Genomic DNA, 15,974 nt, shown 5'->3' with positions numbered 1-15,974 from the left:
TAATCGTTTTCATTCTCAGGGTCCCCCCTGGATAATACCGGTTCACCCAGGATCTCCCTGCTATGAGATAATATTGGGAGGTTCACCAGGGGACCCCCCTGCCCTGTGGGATAATATTGGGGTTCAGTAAGGGAGACCCCTCTGGGCTCATATCAGGGTTCACCAGGTGAAATCGCCCTGCTATGGGAAAATATCTGGGTTGAATGCAGGGAATTACCCCTTGTAAGCTCATTTTGGGGTTCAGCCAGGGGAACTCTCCCTTGACAGATAATTTCAGGGTTCAGCTGGGAAGCTCCCTGCTGCAAGGGGTCCCCCTTTTCCCTCTTCCCCAGTGCTGCTTCCAACACACCTCAAAATCCCTCTCCCAGGAAACGTACATGAAGGGGGTCAAATTCCCCAGGGCTGGGTGGTGGCGTTGGGGGGGCTCACACGTCCCCTTCTCCCAAGCAGGCAGCCTCCTGGAATAAAGCCTGGGCAGCATCCAGTGCAGGCAGCCAGGGAACAAAAGGCCAAAGACCTGGTACTATTCACGCACAAACAGAACATGGGCATGGAGGTGAAGGACTCCGGGAGGGAGGGGGACAAGGATGGGGGGGTCAGTATGTCCATCCCTGTCCCATCCCAGACCACAGCTGCTTGCCTGCCCCCCCCCCCCCCAAACCACAGGCGCAGCGACCCCTGCTGTTAAACCTGGGACATGTTGCCTCTAGCCTGTGGAACTGACTGACACATGAGCAGCATGGGCTCAGGGCAGGGGAACCTCCTGGGCCCAGAGTGAGGTCAGGAAGGGGTGTGAGGGTTCCCTCTTCCCCCAGACACATTAAGTGTGGGGGGAGTAGGGGGCTGGAGCAGCCTTTCCTTATGGGGAGTTATTCATCCATTGCCCAGGTGGGGCATTTTGTATCTTCCTCCTTTCACTTTGACACAGCTACAGCTGACCACTGTCTGAGACGGAGGTAAATGGGCCCATGGCTGTGGTCTGGGGGACAGGGAGGGGTGGGATACCGGGGTAGATGGGCCTGTGCTGTGGTCCAGAGGGCAGGGAGGGAGCGGGATACCGGGGTAGATGGGTCTGTGGCTCTGATCCAGGGGGCAGGGCATGAGATACCAGGGTAGATGGGCCCGTGACTCTGGTCTGGGAGGCAGGGAGGGGTGGTATACCGGGGTAGATGGGCCCGTGGCTCTGATCCAGGGGGCAGGGTATGAGATACCAGGGTAGATGGGCCTGTGACTCTGGTCTGGGAGGCAGGGAGGGGTGGGATACTGGGGTAGATGGGCCCGTGACTCTGGTCTGGGAGGCAGGGAGGGGGCGGGATACCGGGGTAGATGGGCCTGTGCTGTGGTCCGGGAGGCAGGGAGGGGGGCAGGATACCGGGGTAGATGGGCCTGTGCTGTGGTCTGGGGGGCAGGGAGGGGGTGGGATATGGGGGTAGATGAGCCCATGGCTCTGATCCAGGGGGCAGGGCATGAGATACCAGGGTAGATGGGCCTGTGCTGTGGTCTAGGGGGGGCTGGGAGGGGGCAGGATACCGGGGTAGATGGGCCTGTGCTGTGGTCTGGGACGCAGGGAGGGGGCGGGATGCCGGGGTAGATGAGCCTGGGCTGTGGTCTGGGGGGGCTGGGAGGGGGCAGGATACCGGGGTATATGGGCTTGTGCTGTGGTCCAGAGGGCAGGGAGGGGGCAGGATACCGGGGTAGATGGGTCTGTGCTGTGGTCTGGGGGGCAGGGAGGGGGGCAGGATACCAGGGTAGATGGGTCTGTGCTGTGGTCTAGGGGGGCTGGGAGGGGGCAGGATACCGGGGTAGATGGGCCTGTGCTGTGGTCTAGGGGGGGCTGGGAGGGGGCAGGATACCGGGGTAGATGGGCCTGTGCTGTGGTCTAGGGGGGGCTGGGAAGGGGCAGGATACCGGGGTAGATGGGCCTGTGCTGTGGTCTGGGGGGCAGGGAGGGGGGCAGGATACCAGGGTAGATGGGCCTGTGCTGTGGTCTGGGAGGCAGGGAGGGGGCAGGATACTGGGGTAGATGAGCCTGGGCTGTGGTCTGGGGGGGCTGGGAAGGGGCAAGATACCGGGGTAGATGGGCCTGTGTGTGGTCCAGAGGGCAGGGAGGGGGCAGGATACCTATCAGCTCTGTGTTCTTGGGGAACCAGGGCGCAGTACCCAGCCTGTCTGACTCACAAAACACCTTGACCTCTCCACCCCCACCCCCAGCCTCTGCTTGCCCCAAAGCCAAGCACCCGACAGACTTACCAAAAGCAATGGAAAGGCCGTGGGAGACCCACCAAAACCCCTGGGACAAAGTGACAGGATTCAGGAAACTCCCCTGGCCTCGTGCATGGGAGATGGGACAAGGAGGCATCTCCAGCAGCACAGCCTGGAGACCAGAGCGTCCAAGGCAAGAACCGCAGGGAACGCTGGGCAAGGCGAAGCCGGGAAGCAGTGCACGCTGGGGGAATCTCTGCTCCAGATGTTAATGAGCCCAGGCCTGCACACCCCCAGCTCAGCGGTGATCAGCCCAATTCTAGTAACGAATCCTTGATTGGGATCCAAAATGGTGACGCTCCCTAATTGCACTGTGCACTCCCTCCAAGGAACAGGTCCATAGCCAGGCCCAGGAAGGACCAGCTCCTGCTGTCCAGCCTGAACAAAACAACTGTGGGAATCTCCCTTGAGCCACCAATTTACCCGCAAACACATCTAGTGTCTCCCTCACACCATTGATCTTGCCTTACAAAAACCCCTTCCCACCCGCAAGTCAGTGGTCTGCTGCCTGGATCCACAATCTGCATCAGTTCCATTGGGACGTCATCTGCTCCTGACCGATCGTGCTGGGGGCTGTGCCTGTCTCCAGCCCTCCGCACCCTCAGCTCCCACCATCACCTGGGACCCCCGATGGATTCAAGCTTCACGGAGCGGTGAGAACCCAGCTCTCACTCGCTCTAGGTGTCACCCTCTGACCCTGACGTGTGTGATCAGTTATAGTTTCCTAAACCGTTTAGAATCACATTTAGGTTTGATTTGATATTATAACTGCTCTGTTCGTTTGGCTCCCTCGTGGTTATTACCTGTCAATAAATAACTTTCATGGTTAAGCTAGTTGCTTCTCGCTCTGCCCCCCATCCCCGTGGCTGTTGTTTGGCTTCCCAATTCGCCCTGCAGCGATGCTCCTCGTACCTAAGCTAAAGATCCCGGCAGCGTCCCAAAATCCTGTGGGGTTTGCTCATCACGCGGGTCCCTGCCAGAGCAACTGGGACGGGAAGGTGAGGATAGGGACGTGCTGAACCTGGGACATCTGGGGGTGGCAGCTTGGGGGTGCTGAGTAACCCGGTCTGCTCAGAGAGAGAGAGAGAGTGTGTGCATGTGTGTGTGTGTTTGTGCATGCACACGTATGTGTGTGTTCATCTGGTTCTGGGGCTGGAGGAACCCCGCCCAGGGGAACCGAGGCCCTGCAGGGTGGCTCCATTGGGAGGGGACTTGCAGCGGGGAGAAGTGGGTCTCCATGTGAGAACACAAGTGACACAAGCAGCACAGTGACAGACGTGCAGAACCTCCCTCCCCCCCAAAGAGTAACTGTAATAAATGAGCAAACGCCGGAGTAACTGGCAAATCTGGTAACACTGTGGCTCTGCTCCGGGGGACAGGGAGGGGATGGGATACTGGGGTAGATGGGCCCATGGGGCTGATTGGGGGCAGGATATTGGGGTAGATGGGCCTATAGGGCTGATCGGGGGGCAGGGAGGGGGTGGGATACCAGGGTAGATGGGCCCATGGGGCTGATTGGGGGGCAAGATACTGGGTTAGATGGGACTGTGGGGCTGATGGGTGGGGGCAGGCTACGTCCTGCGCTGGAGGTTGCCCATGGCCCTGAGGGTTAATGATTAGAGGCTGGAGAGGAACAGGGGCCTTATCAGGAGTCCAGGGAACAACTGCGGTGGGGAGGGGGGAGGATTTCCCAACCCAGGGGGCTGGGGGAAGGGGAGTAGGACAAACAGCCCAGGAAGACGTGGTTCCCATCAGCCCTTGGGGCCAGGAGGGGCGGCACCCCGCCCCCCCGCCCCGGGGCAATGGAGGAGCGTAACAGAGGAGCCCAGGGTGGCGATGCGGTGGCACAGGTAGGGAAACTGAGGCAGAGAGGCAGCGACATGGCCAGTGTCACAGCACAAGAATGCAAGAGCCGGGGATAGAACCCAGGAGTCCGGGCTCCCAGCCCCCCTGCTCTGACCCATCAACCCCCTCTCCTCGCCAGGAGTCCCAGAGGCAGAGCTGGGGGTGGGGGGAAGCGAAGGGGTTGCCGGGGGTCGCTCTTTTCTGTTGGTCTCACACGAGCCAGCAGGTGTCGCTGCAGCCCGAGCGTTTCAGCCGCTTCCACACCAGATTAACCCTTTGTGGGCCGCTGGCACCAAACATATTTGTGGGGCCCCGTGGGGGCAGTGGAGCATGGCGTGGGGGGGGCGGGTCGGTCCCCAGAAGGAGGGGCCGTCCGGGTGCAATGGGGCATGGTTTGGGGGGGGTCGGTCCCTGGAGCGAGGGGCCGGCTGGGGGGGATGGGGCTTGGCGTGGGGGGGGGTCAGTTCCCAGAGCAAGGGGCTGGCCAGGGTCAAAGGGGCATGGGGCGGTCGGTCCCTGGAGCGAGCGGCCGGCCGGGGGTGATGGGGCATGGGGGGGTCAGTCCCTGGAGAGAGGGGCCGGCTGGGGGAAAGGAGGCCTGACATGGCAGGGGTGGCCCTGTTCTGCCCAGCCCAGTGCAGGGCACTATTTACAAACCAGTGATTGGCAGAAACCGGCCCGGTGCTGCCAATGTGCCCCTTCCCCTCTGGGGCAGGCCCATGCCGTGCCACACAGCCCCCCTGCCCAACACTGGAACACCCCTCCCCGATTCCAGACCCCCCACAGGCTCTCCCACAAATGCACAGCACCCTGCACACCACCACCCCTGCCCACAGCCCCACCACAACTGCCCAGCACCCCCCACAGACCCCCCACTCCCTAGTGCCTCAACACACAGAGTCTTCCCCACCCCCTCACAGCTCAGCTGCGCCCCCCCACTTCCTAGAGACCCCACTCACAGGACCTGCTGCTAGGGGGGAGGGGGAGATGGATGGAGAGGTGTGGGCAGAGGGATGGAGGAAGGGGTGTGGGGGAGAGGGATGGAGGAAGGGGTTTTGTAGGAGGGATGAAGGGATGGGGGGAGGGATGGAGGAAAGGCTGGGTAAAGGGAGGGATGGAGGGGTGTGGGGGAGGGAGGGAGGAAGGGGTTTTGTGGAAGGGATGGAGGGGTGGGTAAAGGGAGGGATAGAGTAAGAGGTGTGGGGGAGATGGAGGAAGCGGTTTTGTAGGAGAGATGAAGGGGTGTGGGGGAGGGATGGAGGAAGGGGTTTTGCAGGAGGGATGGAGCGGTGGGTAAAGGGAGGGTTAGAGGAAGGTGTGGGCGAGGGTTGGAGGAAGCGGTGTGGGGGAGGGTTGGAGGAAGGGGGTGTGGGGGAGGGATAGAGGAAGGGCTGGGTAAAGGGAGGGATAGAAGAAGGGATGTGGGGGAGATGGAGGAAGGAATTTTGTAGGAGGGATGGAGGGGAGGGTAAAGGGAGGGATGGAGGAAGGGGTGGGGGAGGGATGGAGGGGGTGGGTAAAGGGAGGATTAGAGGAAAGGGTGTGGGGGAGGGTTGGAGGAAGCAGTGTGGGGGAGGGTTGGAGGAAGGGGTTTTGTAGGAGGGATGGAAGGATAGGTAAAGGGAGGGACGGAGGAAGGGGTTTTGTAGGAGGGATGAAGGGGTGTAGGAGAGAGGGATGGAGGGATGTGGGGGAGGATAGAAGAAGGGCTTGGTAAAGGGACGAGTGGGGAGTAGAGGGATGGATAGGGTCGTGGGTAAAGGGAGGGATGGAGGGGTTGGGGGAGGGAGGGACTACTGGGGGGAGCAATGGCTGGGTGATACCCCAGTGCATGCTGGGCTGGGGCAGTGTGGGGTGCGCTGCTTGCTGTGGGGCACCTCGAGTAGGTCCCGTTCCACCCCCGCACCCAGCAGCCTTGGGCGGGTGAAGGTGCCTGCTGAGAATAGCTGGTCCCTGACTCATGCTGCGGATGCACCCCCCCCCCCCCCCCCGGGACCAATAAACCTCCCTTTCCTGAGAACAGATTGACTCATCCAGGCTAAAAACAGTGGTGGGGCTGGGACTGGGAGCCAGGACTCCTGGGTTCTTGCCTCGACTCAGGGAGTGGTGCCTAGTGGTTAGATCGGGGGGGGGGGCGTGCTGGGAGCCAGGACTCCTGGGTTCTCTCCTCAGCTCTGAGAGGCTTCTTGGCCCAGAATCAAGGTTCCCACATCCTACGTCCGGTCGGGAACCCCACTGCGCTCCCGCCGCCGGCCCCCGAGGCCGAGCAGGGCTCCAGCCACGTTCCTCAGCGCAATCCGTAAAGACAGAACCACTCTGGCCCACCCGAAGGCCAGCAGAAATCCTGGGCTGCCTCGGCCCGGGCCTTGCCCATCACACATACCCGTCCTCGGGGAGAGGCTGACCCAGGCTAAAGGTCCTGCCCTGGCCTGGCCCGGCAAACTGGCCCTCGCACCTGGGAGGCTGGCCGGTGTGTTCAGAGTCAGGCCCAGCCTCCTGGCTGGGGTCCATATCGAACCTTCGCACCCTGCTCACGTCGGCCAGCCCTTGTCCTAGACTTGAGGGGCTTAACGAGTGTCGCTTGTTACCACACACACCGGTCGGTTGCCAAGGCAGCTTCGGGGTTAAGCACCCCAGAACCTGGTATTACCCCCCCTCGAGCCCACTAGGCCCAGCACCCCAAAACTCAGGGTGACTGCCGGGCCATTAGGTCTCAAAGCTTTACATGAACCGTTTACGCCCGTGCCTTCTGGCATATGGGCCCAGAGGCTACTTCTGCGCCAAATCAAATGCCACCGCTAGCGGTATGGGCTACAGGTCTAGTGGTAAGAGTGGCGGGTGGGGGCTGGGAGCCAGGACTCCTGGGTTCTCTCCCTGGCTCTGGGAGGGGAGTGGGGTCTAGTGGTTAGGGCAGAGGGGGCTGGGAGCCAGGTCTCCTGGGTTCTCCCCTGACTGTGGAGGACAGGGCTGGCAGGGGAGGAGAGTGCAGGAAGGGGTTAACACTAGCCAGACAGCAATGCCTCCCGTCACTCCTTCCCCAGCCCAGACAGGGCTGTTTGTAGGAATCACCTCATTCCAGGCCAGCCTTGCCCAGCCCCTTCTGGCACCAGCCCCCAGAGCCAGCTCCTCCCCACGCTGGAAAAGAGAACCCCAGCTATACATAGCAATGACCTCACCCGGCTCCCGGCCACCTCTGGGGTGGGGCGCGGGGGCTAGGTATACGAGGACCCCCTGTCCAGGGCTGAGATGCAGCCGTCTCTGGAGTGGGGCCGTCCCAGGGTGGTGATGAGTTGCCAGCCCGGGAGACGGTCTTTCCCCAGCCCATCCCTATGCAACAACAGCTGCATTCGGAGAGCTCCCCGCAGAGGAAAGGGAGCTCTGAGCTGGAATTTCCACTGGGCCGGATCCATCCCTTCTCCACGCCCAGCCTCAGCTGCAGCCTCTGCAGAGAAACAAGCCTTTCACTGCCGGGGGCTGCCCCACATGGCTTCCTCCATGTTCACCCCACCAGCCAGCCTGCCCCCCAACTCTTGGGCAGGATCAAAGCCAGCACTTCCTGGAAGGGAAAGGCCCCATTCCCCGCCCCTGAGCCAGCCAGTCCCCACCCTGGGGCCGGATGGGAGCCAGTGCCCCCTAGAGGGGAAAGGCCCCGGTCCCCATTCCCTGCCCCCCTGAGCCAGCCAGTCCCTGCCCTGGGGCCGGATGGGAGCCAGTGCCCCCTAGAGGGGACAGGCCCCGGGCCCCATTCCCTGCCCCCCTGAGCCAGCCAGTCCCTGCCCTGGGGCCGGATGGGAGCCAGTGCCCCCTAGAGGGGACAGGCCCCGGGCCCCAGTCCCTGCCCTGGGGCCGGATGGGAGCGGGCACCCCCTAGAGGGGAAAGGCCCCTGCCCCATTCCCCGCCCCTGAGCCAGCCAGTTCCCACCCTGGGGCCAGATGGGAGCCAGCGCCCCCTAGAGGGGAAAGGCCCCGGTCCCCATTCCCTGCCCTGGGGCCGGATGGGAGCCGGCGCCCCCTAGAGGGGACAAGCCCCGGGCCCATTCCCTGCCCCCCTGAGCCAGCCAGTCCCCGCCCTGGGGCCGGATGGGAGCCAGCGCCTCCTAGAGGGGAAAGGCCCCGGTCCCCATTCCCTGCCCTGGGGCCGGATGGGAGCCGGCGCCCCCTAGAGGGGAAAGGCCCCGGTCCCCATTCCCTGCCCCCCTGAGCCAGCCAGTCCCCGCCCTGGGGCCGGATGGGAGCCAGTGCCCTTGGAGGGGACAGGCCCCTTGCCCCATTCTCTGCCCTCCCTGAGCCATTTTTCCATGTTCAACTTCCTGCCCTAAGCTCTAAACAGGAGACACGACAGACAAACACAGCAAGGATCTTTCAGTCATTTATTGTTTTCTCTCTATATATTTATACAAATCTAACCCACCTCCTGTAATTTGCTACGGCAATGATGATACCAACACTTGCAACAAGGCCCATAATACTTTTTGTCTGCGTTTATACCGGTGTAAAAAATAGATGTATAAAAAAAATAACCAGATGAATGATACAAAAAGAGAGACTGGACAGATATAAGCAGCTGGCTACATTTTAGCACTGTGAGGCACAGGTCCGGCGACATCACCTTTACGATAATGGCTGCCAGGACTATTTAAAACCCCTGGATAAATATTCAGGAACCAAGCAAATGGAGTTTGGGGGCTTTTTTTTTGGTGCTTTTAAATTTCCAGCTAGAGGGCTGATTCTGTGATTTACCTTTAAGGCTCCAACACGCAAGGGTTTCTGACCTCCAGACAAATATTTTCATTAAAGGCTGCGTGCTGTTAAACCCCTAGTGGCTATTTCTTAGGATGTGCAGAGTGTACCCATTGCCTTTAAGACTCCGGCAGGCAAGCATTTTTAATCACTAGACAAATATTTCCATTAAAGGGGAGTTGTCACCTCTTTCCTGCCCTCCCCCCCACTTCTTCTGGGATTGGAGGTGTTGGGTTAAAAGGCCCCAGTGTCACTGGGCCCTGCCTGTCAGGCCACCCATTTTTCATCCGCCACAGCTCCTGCTGGAGAAAAGGCACAGAATGGCCCGTGGTCAGCCATGATTCCTCCCCACTCCCACCCCCAGGCACCATGGAGGGGAGGCAAAGGGATTCTTAAAGGGCCGGGCGAAGGCAAAAAGAAGAACATTGTTATTACAAGGGAGTGGGTACGCCTGGACGGGGAGTGCTGGGGGGGGGCAGGGGGGAGGAGGAAGAAGAATGAAAGCAAGAAAATGAGAGAAAAAGAACAAAAGACCAAGTGAAAGAAAAGAAAAGAAAGTGAGAGAGAGCTCCAAGAAAAGGAGGAGAACGATCGAAAGAGAGAGAAAGACAATAAATGAATAAATACGTGACAGGAAAAAAAGGAAACGAATAAACGAATGAACGAATGAATGAGAGGAAATGAAAGAAAAGCAAGGGAGCAAAGAATAAATAAGAAAGACAAAGAGAGGGATAAAGGAAAAGAATGAATGAAAGATAAAGACAGTAAATGAAATAGGAAAAGAAAAAGAAAGAAAGAGACAATAAATGAGAGAGAAAAAGGATGCAAAAAGAAGGAAAGAAAAGAAGAGAAATGAATGAGATGACAAGACAGACAGATGAGATCCAGAGAACCCGGTGGGAGCCCAGCCCTTCTCCCCAGCCCTCAGCCGGCCCAGCAGCCCCTGGCACGGCTAGGCCTGGATGAAGATGAGCCGGGCAGAATATACCAGGTCGGCCAGGTAGACCAGCAGGTTGATGGCCGTCAGCACGGCAATGGCCACCAACTTATCCCAGTCGCAGAAGCTTCTGTTGCTGCTGCAGCTGGAGGGCCGGCGCGGCCTACCACCCTGCTTGCTGTCGAAGTTGTAGATGGGCCAGATGACGGTGGCTGTGGCGTACATGAGCACGGCCAGCAGCGTGTAGCCGCTTAGGAACTTATTGAAGGCGCAGGGCAGCCAGCCGGTGCACTCCCCGATGCACAGCACGATGACCACCAGTGAGAGGATGAAGCAGATGCAGTAGACGGCCAGGCACCACTTCAGCCCCTCGTGGCGGTCGTAGGAGATCGGGTCGCTGATGAAGACAAAGATGATGCAGGCCACGAAGGTCTCTACCACCTTCAGCAGCCCGGGCACGGAGGCCATGTAGCCCGTCACCTCGCCTGGCTTGGCCCGGGTCATGGTCACTTCCACCGAGTAGGCCAGGCAGGTGAGGCAGGAGAAGACGGTGGCAGCGATGCGGTAGTCCTTGGTTTTGCCAGAGGGGGCTCTGTGCTGGATGTAGGTGACCGGGTAGATGACGGAGGCCGAGAGGCACATGAGGGTGGCGTACATGGCGAAGGTGATGGGAAAGTTTTTCCAGGAGACGGGTATGCGGTGCTGGAGTCCGATGAACTCCACCAGCAGCACCAGCAGCGTCATGGCAAAGCAGAAGCACCAGCAGAACATGCACCAGTCACCGTTACGGTCATCCCAGTTCCCCTGGTGCACCACCAGGCTGAAGGTGACGCAGGCGAAAAGCGCCTCCAGCAGGCGGACGATGCCCACCTGCGAGGTCAGGGCCTGTGTGTTGCCCACGGACTTGGTGCGCTGGATCGGCATGGTGGGGTCACCTGGGGAGGAGGAGAGTCAGGGCGCGGTACAGGAATCCGGCATGTGCACAGAGCCGGGCAATCTCCATCCACTCCAGCAGGGGCAGCCGGGACACACACACACACACACACACACACACACACACACACACTCTCTCTCTCTCTAAGGGGGCTCTTTCAGCACCTCCGGTCCAAGGCAGACACCCCATCCCGTCAACGGCAGGGCCCAGTTGAGCTGACCTTGGGGTTCCTGACCCCAGTGCCCTGTGGGTAGAGCCAGGCTGAAAAATTTGGGGAAACAGGGCTAGGAGCCAGGACTCCTGGGTTCTCTCCCCTGCTCTGAGAGAGAGTGGGGGGCAGTGGTTAGAGTGGGGGGGGGCTGGGAGCCAGGACTCCAGGGTTCTCTCCCCTGCTCTGAGAGAGGAGTGGGCTCTAGTGGTTACAGCGGGAGGGGCTGGGAATCAGGACTTCTGGGTTCTCTCCCCAGCTCTGAGAGGGGAGTGGGCTCTAGTGGTTACAGTGGGAGGGGCTGGAAATCAAGACTCCTGGGTTCTCTCCCTGGCTCTGAGAGGGGAGTGGGGGCTAGTGGTGAGAGCACGGGGAAGTGGGAGATGTGGAGCATGAATTGGGCAGGGAGGAGAAAGGGAGATGGAGGAAGAGAGGGAAGGAGAGAGCGGCAGAAGGAAGGAGTGACGGAGGACTCTGGGCTGCGACAGAAAGATGGGAGCATGATGGGGGCCCCCTGAGGCTGCATGGCAGAGAGGGGGATGGATCCAAGCCAACCCGGGGGCACTGCCAGGCATAGGGCAAATTCACAGAGGGAAAGATTCCCCCGACCGGTCCTAGGAGCCAGTGCCCCCTACCCCAGCCCCATCCATGTCATGGGAGCCACAATCCCCTCTCCGGCCCCGCCCGGGTCCTGAGAGCCAGCTTCCCCCCCCCCCCGGGTCCTGGGAGCCAAGGCCCCCCCTCCAGCCCTGCCCAGGTCCTGGGAGCCAGGGTCCCCCCTCCGGCCCCGCCCAGTGTCCTGAGAGCCAGCTTCCCCCCCCCCCCGGTCCTGGGAGCCAAGGCCCTCCCTCCAGCCCTGCCCAGGTCCTGGGAGCCAGGGTCCCCCCTCCGGCCCCGCCCAGTGTCCTGAGGGCCAGCACCTCCCCCTTCGGACCTGTCTGGATCCTGGGAGCCAGGACCCCCTCCCCCCAACTCCAACAGCTGGAACTACTCAGCCAGGCCTAGAAATATCCTGTCATGGAGTGTGGGGTGCGGGGGGGAGATACACATAGGTCCCTCCCCGCAAACCAAGTGGTCAGACAGCTGCTCCCCAATATGTCCCGCTGCTCCACATTGCCACCCAAAGCTGCCCCTGCTCCCTCCCCACCCAGCTTCCACCCACTGTCCCCCCCACTGCCCTTGCTTGCTTGGATGTGGGGGTGAAAGGGTTTCAGCCCCTGGGGCAGGCCAGGAACCTTCAGACTGAACTGGGGGGGGGGTGGTTAAAAGGGTCACATGGTTTATGAAGGGGGTGGCAGGGAGGAGTGAGATCCGGATGCTGGGAGGGAGACCTGTTCCCATACCCCAGTCCTGGGGTCCCCCCACAGCGGAGCAGTGAGCCCAGCCTGATGGTAGAGGAGGAGAGTCTAGTGGTTAGAGTGGGGGTAGGGGGGAAGCACTGGGAGCCAGGACTCCTGAGTTTTACCCCTGACACACTGCACCCTTTGCACCACTCCTGCCCCTCTGCCTGCCTCAGTTTCCCCACCTCTGAGGAGCAGAGGGGCTGGGAGAACCATTCACTCAATCAAGTTAATTTAACACTGACAGCTGGGGTGAGGGTGATGGTGAAGGTAGTTAATGGCTCCAGTAGGAGCCATGTCACTTTCTCTCTGTTCCTCCCTTGCACAGATCCACAATGTCGGTGCCTGTCAGGCGGGAGGGGTGGCTGGAAACTCGCCCCGCCCCGGTCCAGCCCATGACACTGGGAGCCAGACGTTGGATCCTGCTCTTTCCTGGGAAGAAACTGGGCAGCTGGGCTGGGAGCCCTGTTCCTCCCTGACCATGGAACCCAGGAGTCCTGGCTCCCAGCCCCTCCAGCCAACCCACTAGACCAGTGCTTGCCTGTCTCAGAGCGGCTCCCTTGGTCTGTCGGGCTGGGGGCCAGAGAGGAGGGGCAAAGGGAGGGGGAGGAAGGGCACTGGAGTTGGGCGGGGTGGGGGGGGTAGCCTGCAGCCACTGACTGCCCTTATAAGGCCTAGAGAAAACCCAACCCCAGCGTGTTATTTTCCACCTCTCTCACTTCGGCATTTCAGGGCCTTGGGCACAGGCCTGAAACAAGGCTGGGCTTCCCCAGCAGGCGAGCGCAGCAGGATGCCTGGGTTCTGTCCTGCCTCTGTGCAGGCAGTGGGGTCTAATGGTTAGAGCGGGGGCTGGGAGCCAGGACTCCTGGGTCCATTCCCTGGCTCTGCTACTGCTTTGCTGGGCTACCTAGGGCAAGCCATTACCCCACTCTGTGCCTCTATTTCCCCAGCTGTGAAACAGGGCTCACCACCCCGAGCCCTCTGAGTGAGGTCTGCGGGCGCCAGGCAGCGGATCCCCATAGTCCCACAAGCCTGGACGAAAGCACCCCCACCCCCTTCGCCAACATTTCGATTCACGCCTCCCTGGGCAGGTCTCGGCTTTCTCTGGCAGAACCCACAGTCCATACAACCCTGCTGATGCCAGGGCCCCACCCACTCTAACCACTAGCCCACACTTCTCTCTCCCTAGCCTGCCGAACCTGCCAGGAGGGGTGCCCGCATTGCCATGTTGTGTGACCTGCATCCCATCCCACCCCACCAGGGGCAGTTCTGAGCCCTCCCTGTAGGGGGCAGCGGGACAGACGGACACACCCCACTAGCGGGACAGACAGACACTGCCTGGTAAACTCCTTCTCCCAGCCGTGACGCCCCCCTCCCATGTCACTCAAGGGGCCAAGAGATCAAGGGATGAATTATATGGGGTCACAGTCATCCCCCCACAATCCCCTCTTCTGGGGGGCTGAGATTTTACAGCTCCCTCCTTTTTGTGGGGTAACCGCTCCCCCCCCAAATATTTACCCCAGTGATGGGCCAAAATTCCTATTGGGGGGATATGTTACGAGGCATGGGGGCAGTGTCCTGTGGTGGGTTTTTTTTTGGGGGGGGGGGACAGAGGTGGCCCCACAAATGCTGCACCCTGGATTTGACAGTCCTACCCAGATCTCAGTGCAGCCAGGCTGTGGCTGGACTCTGAGCTGCCTGAAATATCCTGCCATCCACAGGGCACGGCAACCCCCCACCGAAGGACCAATCCCCCCCAGCCCCCAGAAGGGCTGCCCCCCAGCCCCAAATCACAATGGACCCCTCCAATCCGCCAGAGCACCGAGTCCCCCCACACGCTGCAGCCCCCACCACATGCTCCACTCACCCCCACTAAACCCCCCCCTTTCTGCCCCAGCCCCCAGAAAGCCTCTCAAGCCACACACCTCTCACCCTCCCCACAACCCCCCCAAACGGTGATACCCCCCAAACCCCACATTGTGCTGGGTCCCCCAAAAGTTCCGCTCACCCTCCCCCCCAAAATAACCCCTCGGTTCCGATCCAAGCCCCACGAAGAGTCTGACCCCCCCTCCACGCCGCTCCCAGAGCTGGGGGTCCCCCAGACACGTTTCCATTGCGCTCTAGGCGCGGTGCGCAGGAAGCGGGGTGCGCATGGAGCAGGGTATTTACCTGGCTGGGGGGCCTGGAGAGGCGGGGGGCTGGAGCGGATCTGGGGCGCTGGTTGCTCCGCTGCGCGCTAGCTGCGGAGATTTGGAAGCGCGGGGCTGGGCGCGGCAGGGGGGCGTCTCTCCGCTCAGGGCGGAAAAGGCGGGGGGCGGGGGCAGACACCCCGCCCAGCCGGGATAGCGGCGTCTCGGGGGAGGGTGGGGCAGCGTGTGTGTCCCCGCCCCTCCCCTTCCCGCCCTACAAACAGAGACGGGACCCCCAGGCATGGACCAGGGACATAACCGCCTGCCGTGTCCCCCAACTCCCCCCATGTACCCCCACTTCCCCTCTCCCCGGCAGACACCCCAGAGCTCCCCAGCCCCATGCACACAGCCCCCCCATTCCCCAGAGCTCCCACAACCCCCAAAGCTCCCGTCCTCCCATGCACATAGCACCCCCAACCCCCATAGCTCCCACCCCATGCACAGTCCCCCATCCTCTAGAGCTCCCACTCCCCCATGTGTACAGCCCCCTATCCCCCAGAGCTCCCACTCTCCATGCACACAGCCCCCTATCCTCCAGAGCTCCCACCCCCCCATGCACCAAAGCTGCCACCCCCCATGCACACAGCCTCCCATTCCCCAGAGCTCCCATTCCCCCATGCACACAGCCCCGCATCCTTCAGAGCTCCCACCCCCCCATGTGTACAGCCCCCCATCCCCCAGAGCTCCCACTCTCCATGCAAACAGCCCCCATCCTCCAGAGCTCCCACCCCCCATGCACAGAGCCCCCCCATGCACCAATGCTCCCCCCCATGCACACAGCCCCCCCCATGCACACAGACCCCCATCCCCCAGAGCTCCACACCCAGGAGCAGGATACCGGGGTGGACTGGCCCTGGGGGGCGGGGGGGATCTGAGGTGCAGGATACCAGGATGGATGAGCCCTTGGGGCAGATCTGAGAGGCAGGATACAGGGGTGGATGGGCCCTGGGGGCAGATCCGAGGGCCAGGGCAGGATACCAGGGTGGATGGGCACTAGGGGTAGCTCTGAGGGGCAGGACCCCGGGGTGGACTGGCTCCTAGTGCGGATCCGAGGGGCAAGATGCCGAGGTAGATGGCCCCCAGAAGTGGATGTGAGGGGCAGAGCAGGATACCTGGATTGCTTGGCCCCGGGGTGCATCTGAGGAGCAGAACACTAGGGTGGATGGGCCCCTGGGGCAGATCCGACGGGCAGGACACCGGGGTGGATAGGCCCCTGGGGCAAATCCGAGGGGCAGGATACGGGGTGTTTTGGGCCCAGGGGCGGATCCCAGGGGCAGGACACCGGGGTGAAGGGCCCGGGGACAGATCTGAGGGGAAGGATACAGGGATGGATGGGCCCCGGGGGCGGATCCGAGGGGCAGGACGCCGGGGTGAATGGGCCCCTGGGGTGGATCTGGGGCAGAGAGGGTAAAAAGGAAGTGAGCCAGGGAGGGTGCAGGGCAGGGCCGGCTGCTGCCGGAGGGTTGTTAGGGGTGTTGCTCACAGAAGAAAGATGTTTCCTGTGATTGTGGTAACTGTC

At 61.4% G+C, this 15,974-nt stretch overlaps 1 protein-coding gene across 2 annotated transcripts; it reads right to left on the bottom strand.

Moving 5' to 3' along the window:
* Positions 1 to 9,404: 9,404 nt before the first annotated feature.
* Positions 9,405 to 14,552, bottom strand: MYADM (myeloid associated differentiation marker). 2 transcript variants are annotated; one of them, XM_030544914.1, is made up of 2 exons: positions 14,436 to 14,552; positions 9,405 to 10,719 (listed from the first exon to the last, which is right to left on the bottom strand). In XM_030544914.1, exon 2 carries the CDS (start codon positions 10,706 to 10,708, stop codon positions 9,800 to 9,802), a length of 909 nt encoding a protein of 302 aa, XP_030400774.1. In that variant the 5' UTR covers positions 10,709 to 10,719; positions 14,436 to 14,552; the 3' UTR covers positions 9,405 to 9,799. The 2 variants fall into 2 exon arrangements, with proteins under 2 accessions (XP_030400774.1, XP_030400775.1); XM_030544915.1 differs by lacking the exon at positions 14,436 to 14,552 and adding an exon at positions 12,808 to 12,832.
* Positions 14,553 to 15,974: the final 1,422 nt, after the last annotated feature.

Source organism: Gopherus evgoodei, unplaced genomic scaffold (assembly GCF_007399415.2).
Source record: "Gopherus evgoodei ecotype Sinaloan lineage unplaced genomic scaffold, rGopEvg1_v1.p scaffold_35_arrow_ctg1, whole genome shotgun sequence".
In the NCBI taxonomy this organism is placed as follows: domain Eukaryota; kingdom Metazoa; phylum Chordata; order Testudines; family Testudinidae; genus Gopherus; species Gopherus evgoodei.
The sequence above is the reverse complement of the archived record's forward strand: the minus strand, read 5'-3'. Positions and strand labels throughout refer to the sequence as shown.

Coding starts and splice junctions, on each gene's coding strand:
- MYADM (XM_030544914.1), bottom strand. CDS start 10,708: ATGCCGATCCAGCGCACCAAGTCCGTGGGCAACACACAGGCCCTGACC.